Consider the following 17,275-nt stretch of genomic DNA (forward strand, 5'->3'; position numbering starts at 1 on the left):
CAGCCACATTCTCTGGGGATCTGTTGGTCCTTTGTCATTGCCATATTAGTCATTACCATAAGTTCTGTCTTGATTGGTCCATCTTACATCACGCCTCTCAGTGGACCGTCAGGCTTTTCCTTACTCTGCATGTAGTTTGTGTACGGTGGCCGAGTAATAGTGTTATGTAGCCATGTGGAGAAGGTAACCAACCCTTCCGTGCAGTCTCTCCTGCTGCCAGCAAGTCTTTCCTGGCTGCCCTCCAGTCTTTCCTGGATGTCAACTGTCATTGTTAGTTAACTGTATATAACTGTTCCCTGAGCCTAGAGCCTGGTCCTATTTATCTACTGTAAACATGTAGTACATCCAAATAATAAAGAAAAAGCTGCTATTTTTCAATGGTAATTTCAGTAATTTCAGTAGCATCTGCCAGTACTTCAGCATCAAAGTGGTGACTGCTTCTGGTGGCGATGTGGACATCTATCACATCTATGTGCTCATTTTCTCCATTTTAATATCTGACTAGACTATGTAACAGCAGCTGTGTGAGAATAGTGTTTCATAGCGCCCTCTTCCCGCCTTGCTCTGCATCATTTTTCCTTCCAGACAGATCGTAGGAGAGACATAATGGCATGAATTGAGACACCACTGAATCTGATGGGTGAATAGCAAGAGGGTGACCATTTGGAAGGTAACGAAAGAAGATAAAGGTCATGACAGGGGCAGAGTGACAGATTTTGCAAAACAAAGATGCTGCATATTAAGCCCTGTAGCTTTCTATAGGCTAAGGCAGAAAGCCACACAAAGCCTTCAATGTCATTTATCTCATTACTGCCTTTATAGTGTGCTGACAACCATAAGTTTACCTATGAGAAAGAAAGACCAATAAATCGAGATGTAAGTATAGCAGGTATGCTGGAGGTGTAGAGGCAGGAAGGTCAAAGACTAGGAGCCAAAAAAATCAGATATTAGAGTTGATGGGAGGGAAGAAAAAGAGAAAAGCTGAGAAGGCAGACATAATCTTGATGTGGAATGCGCTTTTGAGTGTCTATGCCATGTCTCAGTCTCATTCATTTTTATTAGCATTGAACCAAGTCCTTTCCAAGAGCAAGGCCTGTGCCAACCAGGGAAAAATCAATGTCAGCCATAGTTATTAGAAAATTCTGATGTAGGTCAGCACTAAAGGATAATAAAAATGTCAGTGACACCAAGCTCTTCTCACCTGCCCCCCTCACAAGGAATGCCCAGGACTCTGAGCAGGTTTTGAGCTATATAGCTGCATGCTGATGTTATGGGGTCAGACCATATATTGCTGCTGAGGTCAGTCATGATTCACATTACTATAGCAAGATCCACCGACCCACAGAGACAAGGAGTAACAGCTCTCCAAGGCCAGTTTCATAATTGCCTTAGTATTTACAGATGTTTTTAATGTGATCAGAAGAAAACCTTTGTACTGATTTTATTTAATTATCATGGCACACAGTCATAATTCTTTCATACTGGTTATTCTTTATTCTAATTCTTATATTCCATCTTAAACCAGAAGAACCATAGCCATCTTTCTATGCCATTATGCAATCAAATACATATACAATATATGCTCATTAATATCCTATGGAAACCTTCATAATGGCCTTAACAGCCAGATTATTCCAAACCTGCACAGGCTGTCTCTCGCTACTTTTACATGGTGAACCACATTTAAACTGACATGTCAATGACAGCTGAAGACCAATAAAAATGCTGGTCCTCAGACATCCAAGACATTCATTGGCTGTCTGCAATTACTTTCCTTTACATAGCAGTCACTTCCCTTAACTTACAAATTACAAAATGTTACAACATTATTCCATGTTAATATGCCAATAAATGAATCACTACCAGTCTGAAGGCCTAGTGAAGGGAAATTGACCATAATCTAAAGGTCTGATCACAAGGTTATATGTTGGTGCATGATTGAAGGCCATGGCAGAGAAAAAAGTTAATCTAGCACCCTCATCTATCAGGTTGTTTATGCAGAAGAGAAGAGAGACAGCGGACAAATGACACACGCTGGCGGACATAGGTATGGGCAACATGGGCAGCTGCTTTGGGCAGCGTCACACACACACAAAATGTTCGTAATGGTGATATTTGCTTAATCAGTTTTCTATCACTCATTTGCCATTTACAGCTGTGACCAAAAGTTTTGAGAATGATACAAATATAAATTTTCACAATGTCTGCTGCCTTAGTTTTTATGATGAAAATTTGTCTATACTCCAGAGTGATCAGATCAATTGCAATCAATTGCAAAGTCCCTCTTTGCCATGAAAATGAAATTAATCCCAAAAAACCCATTTGCACTGCATTTCATGTTGTTTCAATCATTGTTGTTTCTCTGTTAACCATGATTACCTGCAAGGAAACATGCGCAGTCATCATTGCTTTGCATAAAAAGGGCTTCAACGTCGAGGATATTGCTGCTTGTAAGATTGTACCTAAATCAACGATTTATCAAAAGAGCTCCAATTGTTGTGAAGAAGGCTTCAGGGCACCCTAGACAGTCCAGCAAGCTCCAGGACCATCTCCAAAAGTTGATTCAGTTGCAGGATCGAGGCATCACCAGTGCAGGCAAAGTGTGAGGCGAAGATTGTACTGTGATTGTACTCTGCATGTACTGTGAGGTGAAGATTTTGGAGGACGGCCTGGTGTCAAGAATGGCAGCAAAGAAGCTAATTCTCTCCAAGAAAAACATCATGAACAGGCTGATATTCCACAAAAGGTACAGGGATTGGACTGCTGATGTATCCCCTTTCTGATTGTGTGGGGCATCCAGAAAAAAGATTGTCCGGAGAAGAAAATGTGAGCACTACCATTAGTTCTGTGTGGGGTTGCTTGTGAGCCAAGGGATTGGGGTCACTCACAATTTTGCATAAGAACACAGCGATGAATAAAGAATGGTACCAAAACATCTGTGACAATGCCGATGAGCACGATGGGAAGGGAAGTACGGGAGTCCGGGAATAAGGGGTAAACTCTGGGTTTATTAAAAGGGTTGACACAATTGGGAGCATGGAGAAACATTAGCAGGGTTGAGACGTTAATGACAAGAGTGGAGAAACATACTCTAACGCAGACTGAAATACACAGGAATCAGGAAAACAATTCAAAACATCTGATGTCACAGGGATTCCATGCGAGGTTAATGAAAGTGCGTGGCACACAGGAGGATCGGATGAGTAAGGTGTGACAACATCCTCTGAGAGCAACTTTCCCAATCATCCAAGAACAGTTTGGTGACAATCAATGTCTTTTCCAGCATGCATAAGGCAAAAGTGATAACTAAGTGTCTTGGGGAACAAAACATCGGGATTTTGGTTCCATAGCCAGTGGCCTGTACTACAAAACAGGGTTACTGGCTTATCGGGGTAACTTGTTAGATTTAAGGTACCACAGTTTAAATGGACTTCATATTCATTCACTTACATTTTGCCCAGAGTACCTTAAATCCGACAAGTTAGTAACCCCGATAAGTCAGTAACCCAGCTTTGTAATACAGGCCCCAGGAAACTCCCCAAACCTCCACCCCATTAGGAACTTGTGGTCAATCCTCAAGAGGCAGGTGAACATACAAAACCCCACAAGTTTGTTGATTCATTATGCAAGAATGGACTGGCATCAGTCAGGATTTAGCATGGAAGTTGATTGACAGCATGCCAGGGTGAATTGCAGAGGTTTTGAAAAATAAGGGCCAACACTGCAATTATTAACCATCTATCTAGCCATCTATCTCCTACTGCTTTTCTGCGTCAGGTCGCAGGGGCAGCAGTCTAAGCAGGGAAACTCAGATCTCCCTCTCCCCAGCCACTTCATCCAGCTCATCCGGGGGAATCCCGAGGTGTTCCCAGGCCAGCCGAGAGACATAGTTTCTCCAGTGTGTCCTAGGTCTTCCCCGGAGCCTCCTCCCAGTGGGACATGCCCGAAACACCTCATCAGGCAGGCATCCGGAAGGCATCCTGACCAGATGCCTGAGCCACCTCATCTGGCTCCTAGAGCAGCAGCTCTACTCTGAGTCTCTCCCAAATGACCGGGCTTCTCACCCTGTCTCTAAGGGAGAACCCAGCCACCCTGCAAAGGAAACCCACTTCAGCCGCTTGTATTCATGACCTTGCTCTTTTGGTCACTGCCCACAACTCATAACCATAGTTGAGAGTAGGAACGTAGATCGACTTGTAAATCGAGAGCTTTGCCTTTTGGCTCAGCTCTTTCTTCACCATGACAGAGAGATGCAGCGCCCGCATCACTGCTGATGTGGCACCAATCCACCTGTGGATCTCGTGTTCCATCCTTCACTCACTCATGAACAAGACCCCGAGATACTTAAACTCCCTCCCCAACCCGGATAGAGCATTCCACCCTTTTCAGGCTGAGGACCATGCTCTCGGATTTGAAGGTGCTGATTTTCATCCGAACCACTTCAGACTCGGCTGCAAACTGCTCCAGTGAGAGCCGAGGGTCATGATCTGATGAAGCCAACAGAACCACATCATCTGCAAGCAATTTTTAACTCTTTGCATAAACTTAATGTAATTGTCAATAAAAGCCTTTGACACTTCTAAAATGTTTCTAATTATACTTCAGTATGCCATAGAATCATCTGACAAAAAGAAGCAGCAAACTTTGTGAAAACTAATACTTGTGTCATTCTCAAAACTTTTAGCTATGACTGCAAATCAATGATGTCATGTCACGATGTGGGTCAGAGTGAGCACCCTGTTTTTAGTTTGTGACCACTCAGAAGTATGAGATGGGGAGGGGGATGGGGCTGGGTTGACTTTAGGTTGCTTCACGGAAAGCCAGAGGTAGAGAGAGTATGTGAATCTAACAAACAATAATACTTTGTACAGTACTAATGCAGTTAGTAAAATCAGGCATGCTACAAAATGTTACAAAATGAACCACAAGTTATTCATAGTACTATAAATGCATAGTTTCCTAGACATAGTTGCATTTTTTCTGATTTGTGCAACATTCTTAAGAGTTGCAGCCAGACTACATGCGACCAAGGTGAATTTGTTTTGTTTTGGCTCTTGGTTGACAATTTTGAGGGATAAATGATGTATTGGTGCTTAAGTTCCAAATTAGCACAAATCGATAATAAAAGGTCTAAGCCATCAGGTACCCAGTTTATAAAAAAGCGATGAGATGAGAAATGCACAAAAAATAAAGGTATGCAGTTATTTTATTTCTTCAAGTATATTATTGTGCATTTAATGAAATAATCTAGCATACATGCTGGTATATTTATTAGCCAATTTTGATATTCATGAATGTTATTTTGTATGTGTATATGTATGTATTTTATATTTATATAGTTTAAATTTTATCATAATTTAATAGTGTCATTCCAAATGTGACAAATATGACAGCACTGAACAGTGCTTTTTTTTTTGTTGCCTAGAGGGCAAAAGGGAAAGGTTCGCCCAGGATGCCATGCAAGTTAGAACCACCACTGAGAATGCAGGCCAGTATTGTTAGGTTTTATACATCATGTTAAAAGTTCCTTCCTCTGTAATCCCACAGAGCAGAATAAATTCAAAGTCATTCAAAATAACATTTTAACATTAAACAAATCTTTTATCTTTTCAACAGAGTCAAAAGAGTGATAGCCAATTTTGCTACCTATCATTGCACTAAGGAATTCTCTAAGCAGATGTATTGCAGCAGTTAGCTGATCACTGCAGGTCTGATTCAGTATAGGGACCTGTCATTGTCATCAAGCTCACCAGCCCTTCCTTCACCATCCACCATGTCTTCATCTTCATCCCCTGAAGGTACCAGGCTGCTCCGGGTCACCAGGAGGGGAAGCTTCAGAATGGGCTCCTCATCCTCATCCTCTTCCCTTTTTGGATAGAAGCGACGTGCCTTCTCCACAAACTCTTCTGCTGCATCCAGGTAGATTAAACGATCCTGAGAGGGGAATGGATAGTAATGGAGGGTGAAGTAAACAAGAATGAGGGGTACTGCAAAGATTGTGGATTAAGACCATGTATATGATTAACTGAGACAGGCATCGACAATGATATAACATTTGCTGAGGTTTACTATGGAGCTTAAGATTTGGTTTCCTAGTTATGAGAGCTCAGTAGATTCAATCAGCACAGCTTAAATTTCCATGCAGCATGAAACCATGGGCCTATATAAAGAAGTCAGATTCCTTGCTTAGCTGGATGAATCTGAGCATAAGTAGAGGTAACTATGACTTTTCAATGACCATTCAAAGAGAAGTAGGTACAGTATATCACCTGATGTAACAATCGGGTTTTTCCAGACTCTCAAAATGGCTTGTCCATGAGAATCCTGTGACTGTGGTAAAATGAGCTGTATATTTGATATACAGCTACTCCAGATTACTTTATGGGTGCATTTTAATTAATATATGAATTTTCGCATGTGCACTTCACGTTCAATAGCTGTTGCTCTTTTGCAGTCACTTGTGGTGAATGGACACAGCGCAATTATTTATAAATATGTGTAAAAATACATAATCTGAAAATCAAGTGTTGTGCATTGTTCCTCATAGTCTAAGGTGAACAGATAATCCATGTCAAGGAGGGTACTTTGAACTAGGACAAAATTTGTAAACTACTATTTCAGTTAGATGGATCTAGATTTCACTTAAGCACCAAGTTCCTGCTGTGTGCAGATTGGTCATTCTCCTATAATTATGCATGTGTTACTAATGTTAAAAGTTATTTTCTCTCTGTGACAAATATAAACTCACCAATACTTATGATAAACTGCCAAAAATGAACCACCAACATGCAGCAGCAAAATTGCAATAAGCTATGTCTTATATTCAGTACTGTACTGTATTTGAATCATACACAATTACGTAATTTGATTTGTACTGTAATGAAATTTAAAAAGCATTTGAAACAGCTGCACTGTATTTTGAAAGACTCAATAAAATTCAGTAAATAGCAATGCTGTCCATTTTATTTTCTTATATTCAAGTAATAAACACTTGTCAGATGGTAATCTGCCTCAGACATAAGGAAAAAAATTGGTTATAACAATCATCTGTTTTAAGTGATCAATTTCACACAGACAGATGTGATCACTATAAGCAGTTTCCACTGCACGTCAACACCTTCGTCATCTTTCCCACTCATGTACCTGTGCTGTGTGTGTGTGTGATAGATAACGGAACATGTAATGGGTTTTGAAGGGTGACAAGTTTAATACTGAATACTAAAAATGGGATTGCAAATAAAAGGACCAATAATAATAATTCTAAGTACTTTGCTGAATCAGTTTTGTCATATTGGTCCCCCATCCATTTGTGGTTTGTACAGTATAATCCTGACTGTCTCTCAGTGATTTGTATCTTTTACATGTATTTAGCTGATGCTTTTTTCCAAAGATACATTTGAGAAAGTAAGGTCAGCCAGTCCCTGAAGCAGGTGGGGTTAAGGGCCTTGTTCAATGACTTGATGGTAAAAACACTCTTCTGGGCGTGGGATTTGAACAGTGACCTTCCAGTTATGTACACCATTTCTTAACTCACAAGGCTACACACACCACCCCCTTTGCCCAATGTAACTTTTCTTTCTGTCCATCAATGAGCTGTACAGTTAAGCCCAGTCCTGTCTCGCTTGTCTGTCTGTCAATGACCTTTATAGTGTAACCCTGTCCCTCACCAGGATAAACATATATCTCTCAGGTGGCGGCTCTTTGCAGTCAAAGATCGATGTCTCAGAATGCAGTGTTTGCAGGAGGGCACGGGCCACAGTGGCGTTGCGCATCCGGTCATATGATGCACTGGCTGACACCGTCAGCAGAGATTCTGCCTCTGCCATAAACCCTGGGAACAAGAAGCAGCAGGGAAGAAGATTACTGTCATACGACCTACAAATTTCACCCTCTTATTCATTAATCCATGCATACTATTATGTATTATTATTATGTACTATACCTTATATGGACATCATTTGTTAACTTTGTAAAAATGTTCAGTAATACCACATATAAAAGCCTTTAAACAATAACTAATCATTTACAACACCTCAGAGATATTTAGACGACAGTAGTTAATGATGAAACAAATCATTTACTATTTCTTAATAAGACATTTATAAGCATGTATTTGACTTAACTAATCATTTGCAAAACCTTAATAAATGTTCATGAATGATTAAAAGAGGAAATTATTATAAATAAACCATTAATAAATTATTACTAACCAAGTAGTTAATGATGAATAAATCATTTACACATTCTTAAGACATTTACAAGCAATAAGCATGTAGTTGTGACCTAATTCTTTGCAAAACCTTAAACATTTGAAATTATTACAAGAGGAAATGATCATAAACAAATCAAAACACTTTAAGCTTTCACCTATAATGCATCATAGATATCTTCATAATGTGATGGTATTTTCCTGCTAATAAACCAGTCAAAAAACTAGTTAACGCTAGTGATAAGGGTTAACTTCATCAGCTATGTAGCCTAGTAATTTATTGATAGTTTATTATGTGTATGAGCAGTACAGCTGCAGCTTTTGGTAGCAGTGAGACATAAGAATATAAATTTACAAACGAGAGCAAGCAATTTGACCCATCAAGCTCATTTGGGGAGAACTCAACTAATAGCTTGTTAAAATTTTATCTAGCCCAAGGTTTTAGCTTGCACTACACAAACGAAGATTATTTCATACTCTATATGTAAGTACATGCTGTGTAAAGAAGTGCTTTTGCAAATCCATTTTAAAATGTTCTCCCGCTAACTTCCACCTATGGCCACAAGTTATAGTATTTAAACTAATATTGAAATAGTCATTTGGCTGAACAGCATCCAGACCTGTTAGAACCTTATATGCCTGGATCATGTTCGGCCTTAGTCTCCTTTGCTCGAGGCTAGAGAAATTCAGCTCAGCAAACCTCTCCTCATAAGACATTCCTCTAAGACCAGGAATCATTCTTCACCGTACGTTGCACCCTTTCCAAGGCAGCAAGGTCCTTCATAAGGTATAGTGACCAAACCTGCACACAATATTGTAGCTGGGGTCTTACCAAGGAATTGCATAATCATAGCATAACCTCCCTTGACTTAAACTCCACACACCTAGAGATGTAACCCAACATCCTATTGGCCTTTTTTTTTTGCTTCCCCATACTAGCGAGAGTGGGACTTTCTCATAATCAGCTACCTTTATTTCAGTGGAACCCATACAATATCTGTACTTTATATTTCTGCTCCCTGCATGGATTACCTTACATTTATCTACATCAAATTTCATCTGCCAGGGATCAGCCCAATTGCTAATTAAATCAAGATCCCGTTGTAGCCTCTTTGCTGTTAGTTCAGTATTTGCTACACCACCCACCTTGGTGTTGTCTGCAAATTTAACCAGTTTACTGTATGCATTGATGTTAATATCATCAATGTAAATTAGAAAAACAGGGGTCCTAAAATTGAACCCTGCGGTCCCCACTATGAACAGAGGCCCACTGTGACATTGTGCCTCTAATAACTACTTTCTGCTTCCTGTCTGTTTACTGGTTTTCAATCGAAGCTGCTACAGTTCCTAAAATCCCTGCAGCTTTAAGCTTAAGCAGGAGCTGTTTGTGGGGGACAATATCAAAGGCCTTCTGGAAATCTAAGTAGATCACATCATAGGCCTTTTTGTGATCAATTCCTCTTGTAGCTTCCTCAGAGAAATGAAGTAGATTAGTTAAACAGGATCTACCTCTCCTAAATCCATGTTGGCTATACCTCAGAATGTTATGTGTGGATGAGACATATGTGTTTGGTCTTTTAAGAAGAGTGGGTGACGTCATTTACATAAGAACATAAGAACTATACAAACGAGAGGAGGCCATTTGGCCCATCAAGCTCGCTTGGGGAGAACTAAACTAATAGCTCAGAGTCGTTAAAATCTTATCTAGCTCTGATTTAAAGGAACCCAAGGATTCAGCTTGCACTACATTATCAGGAAGGGTATTCCATACTCTGACTACACGCTGTGTTAAGAAGTGCTTCCTTAAATCCAGCTTGAAATGTTCTCCCGCTAATTTCCACCTATGGCCACGAGTTCGTGTATTTAAACTAATGCTGAAGTAACTATTTGCTTGAACAGCATCCAAACCTGTTAGAATCTTATATACCTGGATCATGTCCCCCCTCAGTCTCCTTTGCTTGAGACTGAACAGATTTAGCTCAAGTAACCGTTCCTCGTATGACATTCCTCTAAGACCAGGAATCATTTTTGTGGCCCTACGCTGCACCTTTTCTAAGGCCACAATGTCCTTTTTAAGATGTGGTGACCAAACCTGCACACAATAATCTAGGTGAGGTCTCACCAAGGAATTGTATAATCTTAGCATTACCTCCCTTGACTTAAACTCCACACACCTGGAGATGTACCCCAACATCCTATTGGCCTTTTTTATTGCTTCCCCACACTGGCGAGAATGGGACATGGAAGCATCAACATACACACCGAGGTCTTTCTCATGATCAGCTACCTTTATTTCAGTGACACCCATGAAATACCTGTACTTTATATTTCTGCTCCCTAGATGGAGTACCTTACATTTATCGATGTTAAATTTCATCTGCCAGGTATCGGCCCAGTCACTAATTAAATCAAGATCCCGCTGTAGCTGCTGAGCCACTAATTCAGTATCTGCTACACCACCCACCTTGGTGTCATCTGCAAATTTCACCAGTTTACTGTATATATTGGTATCTATATCATTTATGTAAATTAGGAACAATAGTGGTCCTAAAATCGAACCCTGCGGTACCCCACTATGAACGCAAGCCCACTTTGACATTGTGCCTCTTATAACTACTCGCTGTTTCCTATCTGTTAACCAGTTATCAATCCAGGTCGCTACGGTACCTAAAATACCTGTCGCTTTGAGTTTAAGTAGGAGCCTCTTGTGGGGGACAACATCAAAAGCCTTTTGGAAATCTAAGTAGATGACATCATAGGCCTTCTTATCATCAACTTCCTGAGTAGCTTCCTCAAAAAACTCCAACAGATTTGTTAAACAGGATCTACCTCTCCTAAATCCATGCTGGCTATCCCGCAAAATATTATTAGAGTCCAGGTAATCTACCATTTTCTCTTTGATTATAGCCTCCATAACTTTACCAGTTATACAAGTTAGACTGATTGGCCTATAGTTAGACAAATTACTTCTATCCCCTTTTTTAAAAATAGGCGTTATGAAGGCGTGCTTCCAATCAGAAGGTACCACACCTTCAGATAAGGATTTTTGAAACAGTAAAGTTAAGGGTCGGCAAATAATATCCCTCATCTCTTTTAACACTATAGGTAAGATGCCATCAGGACCCTGTGATTTATTTATTTTGAGCTTAGCTAGGCTTTGCAAAACATCTGCTTCAGTTATATATATATTAGCTATAGACAATGCTGGATAGGTAATAACTGGTAAATTACTAAGGTCCTCAACAGTGAATACCCGTGCAAAACTATCATTGAACTCATTTACTATATCAATGTCGTTTACTATTATAAGACCCTTACTATCCTGCAGATTAGTAATTTCAGGTTTTAGAGCTCTTTTAGAGTTAAAATACTGGAAGAAACTTTTAACGTCATCCTTAGCTTCCAATGCAACCATCCTTTCGACATTTCTTTTAGCTCGTCTAATATTTTTTAACTCAGTCTGTAGACTTAGATATTCCTGCTTAATTCTGTCATCGTCAGTTATTTTCCATTGCTGGAACAAAGCCCTTTTCCTCCTTACTTTATGCTTTATTTCCCTAGTAAACCACCTAGGTTGCAATTTCCTAGATTTATTCTTGCTGGAAACAGGTATGAAGTCCTCTTGCACTTGCAATAATGTGCTTTTAAAAAATTCCCAGGCCTCTTCAACAGTTTTGTTATTTAACTCCATCCAGTTCACAGTTTCTAGTTTTAGTCTCATACACTTAAAGTCAGCCTTCCTAACATTATATATTTTTGATTTGGACTTAGCTCTTCGAACACTAAACTTAACCTCAAATTTGACCATGTTATGATCGCTACTGTCAAGTGGTTCTAAAACGTCTAATTTACCAATCCTGTCCTGGTTATTAGAGAGAACAAGATCAAGAATGGCATCTCCCCTGGTAGGGGTGTTAACAAACTGAGTAAAAAAACAATCCTGTACTAATTCCACCATCTCCAGTTCATTTTCTGAAGAGCCAGTGACAATGTCCCACTGCATTCCTGGTAGATTAAAATCACCCATAACTACAACATCATTTTTATTGCTCATAGTCCTAATATCACTGTATAACAATCTGCTTTCCTCAGCAGCTATATTAGGTGTTCTGTAACAAACACCGACAATTAGGCTATTTGAGGTTTTAGCATCTAATTTTACCCATATTGCTTCCGTAGTTTTATTTATATCAGTAAGTTCCCTTGCCTGCAAGTTTTCCTTTACATATACTGCAACACCACCTCCCTTTTTTCCTATACGATCCTTACGGAACAACGTGTAACCATCCATATTATATTCTTGTCCATCCTTTTCACTCAACCACGTTTCAGTTACTCCTATAATATCATAAGAGTCCGATGAGATAAAAGCCTCTAAATCATGAATTTTATTCCTAATACTTCTGGCGTTTAAATACAGACAACAAAGGGTAGGCCTATTACGGTGCCCACTTACAATATGATTATTTGGGGCTTTCCGTTTCCCCCCACTGACATAGTTAACTAACCTCCCTTCCCCCCCAGTCCCTAGTTTAAACATTCCTCAACTACTCTACACATACGCCTCCCCAATACACTGGTTCCCCTCTGGTTCAGGTGCAACCCATCCGGCTTGAACAGGTCCCACCTGTTCCAGAAGGTCCTCCAATGCCCCATAAACCTAAACCCCTCTTTCCTACACCATCCTTTTAGCCACGCATTTAATTTCCTTATATCAGCTAACTTAGCCTGACTTGCACGTGGCACGGGAAGTATTTCGGAGAATACCACCGTGGACGTTCTGCTTCTAAGCTTATTGGCAACTTCTATAAATTTATCCTGCAGAACAGCCCTTCTACCCTTGCCTATGTCGTTGGTGCCAACATGCACCACGACAACTGGATCCACCCCAGCTGGGGCCAAAAGCTTATCCACACGATCTGGAAGGTCTCCTACCTGGGCACCAGGCAGGCAAGACACCGTACGGGACCCTCTATCACGCGTGCACACATAACTGTCTACTCCCCTAATAATGGAATCCCCCACTACCACAACCTCCCTCTTCCTGGGGGGAGGGGGCTCCTCAGTGCCCAAGGGCCCACCTGCCTCCCCAGTCCGTTCCGGCTCTAAAGCTGGAAGAACCTGAAACCTGTTCGACACAGTCACCTCAGGTGATGCCGCCTCTGCAACGTGTGTACGCCCCTTCCTGCGTCTACGACCTACGGTCACCCAGCTCTCTCGACCTCTCTGCTCTTCATTCTCCCCCCTCCCGGCTAGTGGCGTACACACCTTCTCCCTAAAAGGCGTATTAACTTGCTCCTCTAACTCACTGTTGCATTGGATGAGAGCCAGTTGCTCCTCAAGGCCGCGAACCTTGACCATGAGCGAGTCCACTAGTCCGACTGGACACTAACGTCCAGAAGGGCAAACATGTTGCAAACGCAACACTGAGCCGGCCCCATAATTAACTAACTCACTATGACCCCGTACTCCCAGCCCAGTAAATTTATATAGCGTATTTAACTTTAAAGATTAATTCGCGTACCGTTAAATGCAATAAAGTGCCGAGTACACAAAAATAAGTTACTTGGGTTGAAACGGAACTTAATTATTATTTTTATTTAAAATTTTAAATCCGATAAATTTACTACTACTTACCAAAAGAACTTCTGCCTGAACCAAGTATGAACTAAAAACAAAACGAAATCGAAGTTGCTCTTGGGAGGTCGAAAAACCACAAAAACCCCCTCACAGCAGGCTACTGCCGGAGCGGGGGAAAAAGTGGAAAATGTCCTCCCGGCCCCGATTGGCGACCGGGCAAAGCACAGGAGCAACTGTCCTTTTCTGGCGCTGAGTAACGTTACCGACGTTAGATATTATTAGCTATTTCGCCCCGCCGGTGTTTTTTACGGAGTTAAACGCGAACAGAAAACGCAGCTCACTGCCCGTAACAATCGCGCTGTTAATAAACAGACAGGACAGACAAGCACTCACGCCGACCAAAATAAGAACAATAAATAGAAATAACACAGCCACCCACTAAACAATTAAAGCACACAAACACTCAGAAAATACGTTCCAAACACCCCAAAACAATCGCTGCAGCTCAACACCACTCTCTCACAGTATCCCAGCAATCTCTCGCAGCAATCCCAGGATGCCCAGGGTCATCCTGTAACATGAGCTATGCGCGGTAAACGCACTGTGAACATTACGGAACATAATTGTGTTCATAATTTCTCTGGCCACAGCTACATATGAGCCTTCTTAGCAGTTAGTTAAGATTTAAGCACAGAGTTTCCAACTCTCACGTATGTGGTGTGACACTGGTGTCTGTAAAACATTTACATGTGATGAACTGTTTACATGTCAGGTTAAGGGGAGGCAAAAAGGTTTGTAAATCATTTGTATACATTTATAGGTCATTTATATCAGGTAAGAAACATCTATGAATGGTGTGTAAAACATTTACATATGATTAATTGTGTACACTTTAGATTAGGGACACGCAGAAAGGTTTGTAAATGACTGCAGTGCTTCTAAGTGATAACTTCCTCAGCAGGCTGCAGTCTTCTCTGACACACATGAAGTTATTAGCCCTTGTTCACTTCTGTGCTAGGACCTTCATCATTTTTTCATGATTAACCAATATGTATAGATACTATAGTCTAATATATGCCAAGTGACAACACTTAATATCTTTTCTATAAGCTATCATTTATAACACATTATGGATACCTTCATAGTACATTATAATGGTTGGTATAAGGATTAGTAAAGAATTACAGCATCTTCTCGTGACAGGCATAAGGAATTACATCCATCCATCCATTTTCCAAACCGCTTATCCTACTGGGTCGCGGGGGGTCCGGAGCCTATCCCGGAAGCAATGGGCACGAGGCTGGGAACAACCCAGGATGGGGGGCCAGCCCATCGCAGGGCACACTCACACACCATTCACTCTCACATGCATTCCTACAGGCAATTTAGCAAGTCCAATTAGCCTCAGCATGTTTTTGGACTGTGGGGGGAAACCGGAGTACCCGGAGGAAACCCCACGACGACATGGGGAGAACATGCAAACTCCACACACATGTGACCCAGGCGGAGACTCGAACCCGGGTCCCAGAGGTGTGAGGCAACAGTGCTAACCACTGCACCACCATGCCACTAAGGAATTACAGTGTTGATTATAATACTTACTATATGTATATGATACCATAAGTTCCAATGAAGCTCTCATCTACAATTCACTATAGATACCTTCATAATGCATTATAATGATCTATAATGAATTCGTAGAAGGTGTTACCCAAAACATTACTTGTCAGTACTTAATCATTACTAAATGATTACAAATGTTAAAACTTTCTGAATGATTTGTTTGTTATTTACCACAGGCTTAGTAATCATTTGGGAATGAATTGTTTATGATCATTTACCCTTTTAATCATTTATAAATGTTTATTAAGGTTTTGCAAATTTATTAGCTAACATGCTTATAAATGTCTTACTAAGAATTTCTAAATTATTTGTTCGTCATTAACTACAGGCTTCTAAATGTTTTAATGATGCTTTGTAAATAGTTAGTGTTTAACTAAAGGCTTTATATGTGGTATAACTGAACATTATTATAAAATGTTACCCATAATTCTTCTCCTCGACTTAAATCTGCAACAATAAAAATGTTTTAGTGAAACGTAACACTCTATAAACGTAACACGCTATAATGCCCATACAGAATTGAAGGTATGAAAAAGCCTAATCTTAATCTATCTGACTAGTGATTTAAGAATTGCATGTGCATAACATTCCATGTTGGTATTAATGTCACACAACATACAGCCCTTTATTAAACTACAGCATTTTTTAAATTCAGTACAAAATTCCCTGCCTTGTATCGTGATGTCATTCAGTGCTAGTACCAGTTTTTACGTCAATGGAAAACCACACCTTGAAACACCTTGAAGTAATGTGCTTTTGCTACTTTCTTGAAGTACCAAAAGTACAGTGCCTGGTGCAGTGGAAAACTACCCTTAGTTTTCTGGAAAACTTTGCACACTCTAATAATAATGGATCTAATAATCTAATAATGGAACAACTTCACTGTGGGCTGTAGGGATCTGCTGGGCTGGTTCCATAATGTGAGCATAGAATGAATTTGACTTGTCAGGGTGGACAGCAGAGTTCTTATACATCTTACATTTGCTGCCATTGAAAAACATAAGAAATTTATAAATGAGAGGAGGCCATTCGGCCCATCAAGCTCGTTTGGGGAGAGTTCAAGTTGATGTTGAGTGTTCAGGTCCCTTTTGCTGAGCTTGTGTGGCCTAGCACTTTGCAGCTGAACTTGCTCCCAGACGTTATGGAATTATTATATTATATATTATATATAAAACTAATGAAGCAGGACTGAACCTAAATGTAAGATGGGTTGATTTTTAGAAGGTAGTGGTAGAAAAAGAAGACCAAATGATAATGTAGAAAAATGCAAAACAGAAAAAGAATATGAGAAAATACTATGAAAGATATCTGGAATACGAATTTACACAAAACAAGTAATGGAGAGGATGCACAGAACTGTAGTTTATCCCTGCCGGCCCTTGGAGGATGGGCTCCCCCTTTGAGTCTGGTCCCTCCCAAGGTTTCTTCCTTCTAGGGAGTTTTTCCTTGCCACTGTCGCCTCTGGCTTCCTCACTGGGGGCTTTGGGTGCTGATGCTGTAAAGCGCTTTGAGACGATGTAATGTTGTGATAATGCGCTATACAAAAATACATTTATCTGTTTCTTTGTTTAGTTAAGAGTCCAAGACAAGTCCAAGGGCTCTATTTTGATGATCTAGCGTAAAGCACAAAGTGGAACTAATAGTTATGGGCATGTTCAAATCCGTTTCACTATTTTGATGGTGTAAAAACCAAGCTTTGCACCAGTACAAAACAAAAAGGCTGTCGTGACTCTCTTAATTATTCAGAGGCATCTTATGGGCATAACAAATACAGTAATAAACCAGTCGGATTCATGTATCATCTCAAGGCAGTGGCACATGATATACTGCAGATTGCTATTATAATGCCACATTTGCACATTT

General features: G+C 40.4%; 1 protein-coding gene across 3 annotated transcripts in view; it reads right to left on the reverse strand.

Moving 5' to 3' along the window:
* mreg (melanoregulin) overlaps positions 1-17,275 on the reverse strand; it is a 116,167-nt gene that overhangs the window by 25,205 nt on the left and 73,687 nt on the right. For 2 of the 3 annotated variants that reach the window (XM_049001101.1, XM_049001100.1), the window contains exons 5-6: positions 7,668-7,831; positions 5,303-5,934 (exon numbers count right to left, since the gene is read on the reverse strand). In XM_049001101.1, coding sequence (XP_048857058.1) covers positions 5,716-5,934; positions 7,668-7,831 — 383 coding nt within the window. In that variant the 3' untranslated portion in view covers positions 5,303-5,715. Of the gene's footprint in view, positions 1-5,302; positions 5,935-7,667; positions 7,832-17,275 lie in introns of those variants that run through there. The other variant, XM_049001102.1, reaches the window with a different exon arrangement.

This window comes from Brienomyrus brachyistius, unplaced genomic scaffold (assembly GCF_023856365.1).
Source record: "Brienomyrus brachyistius isolate T26 unplaced genomic scaffold, BBRACH_0.4 scaffold55, whole genome shotgun sequence".
In the NCBI taxonomy this organism is placed as follows: Eukaryota; Metazoa; Chordata; class Actinopteri; order Osteoglossiformes; family Mormyridae; genus Brienomyrus; species Brienomyrus brachyistius.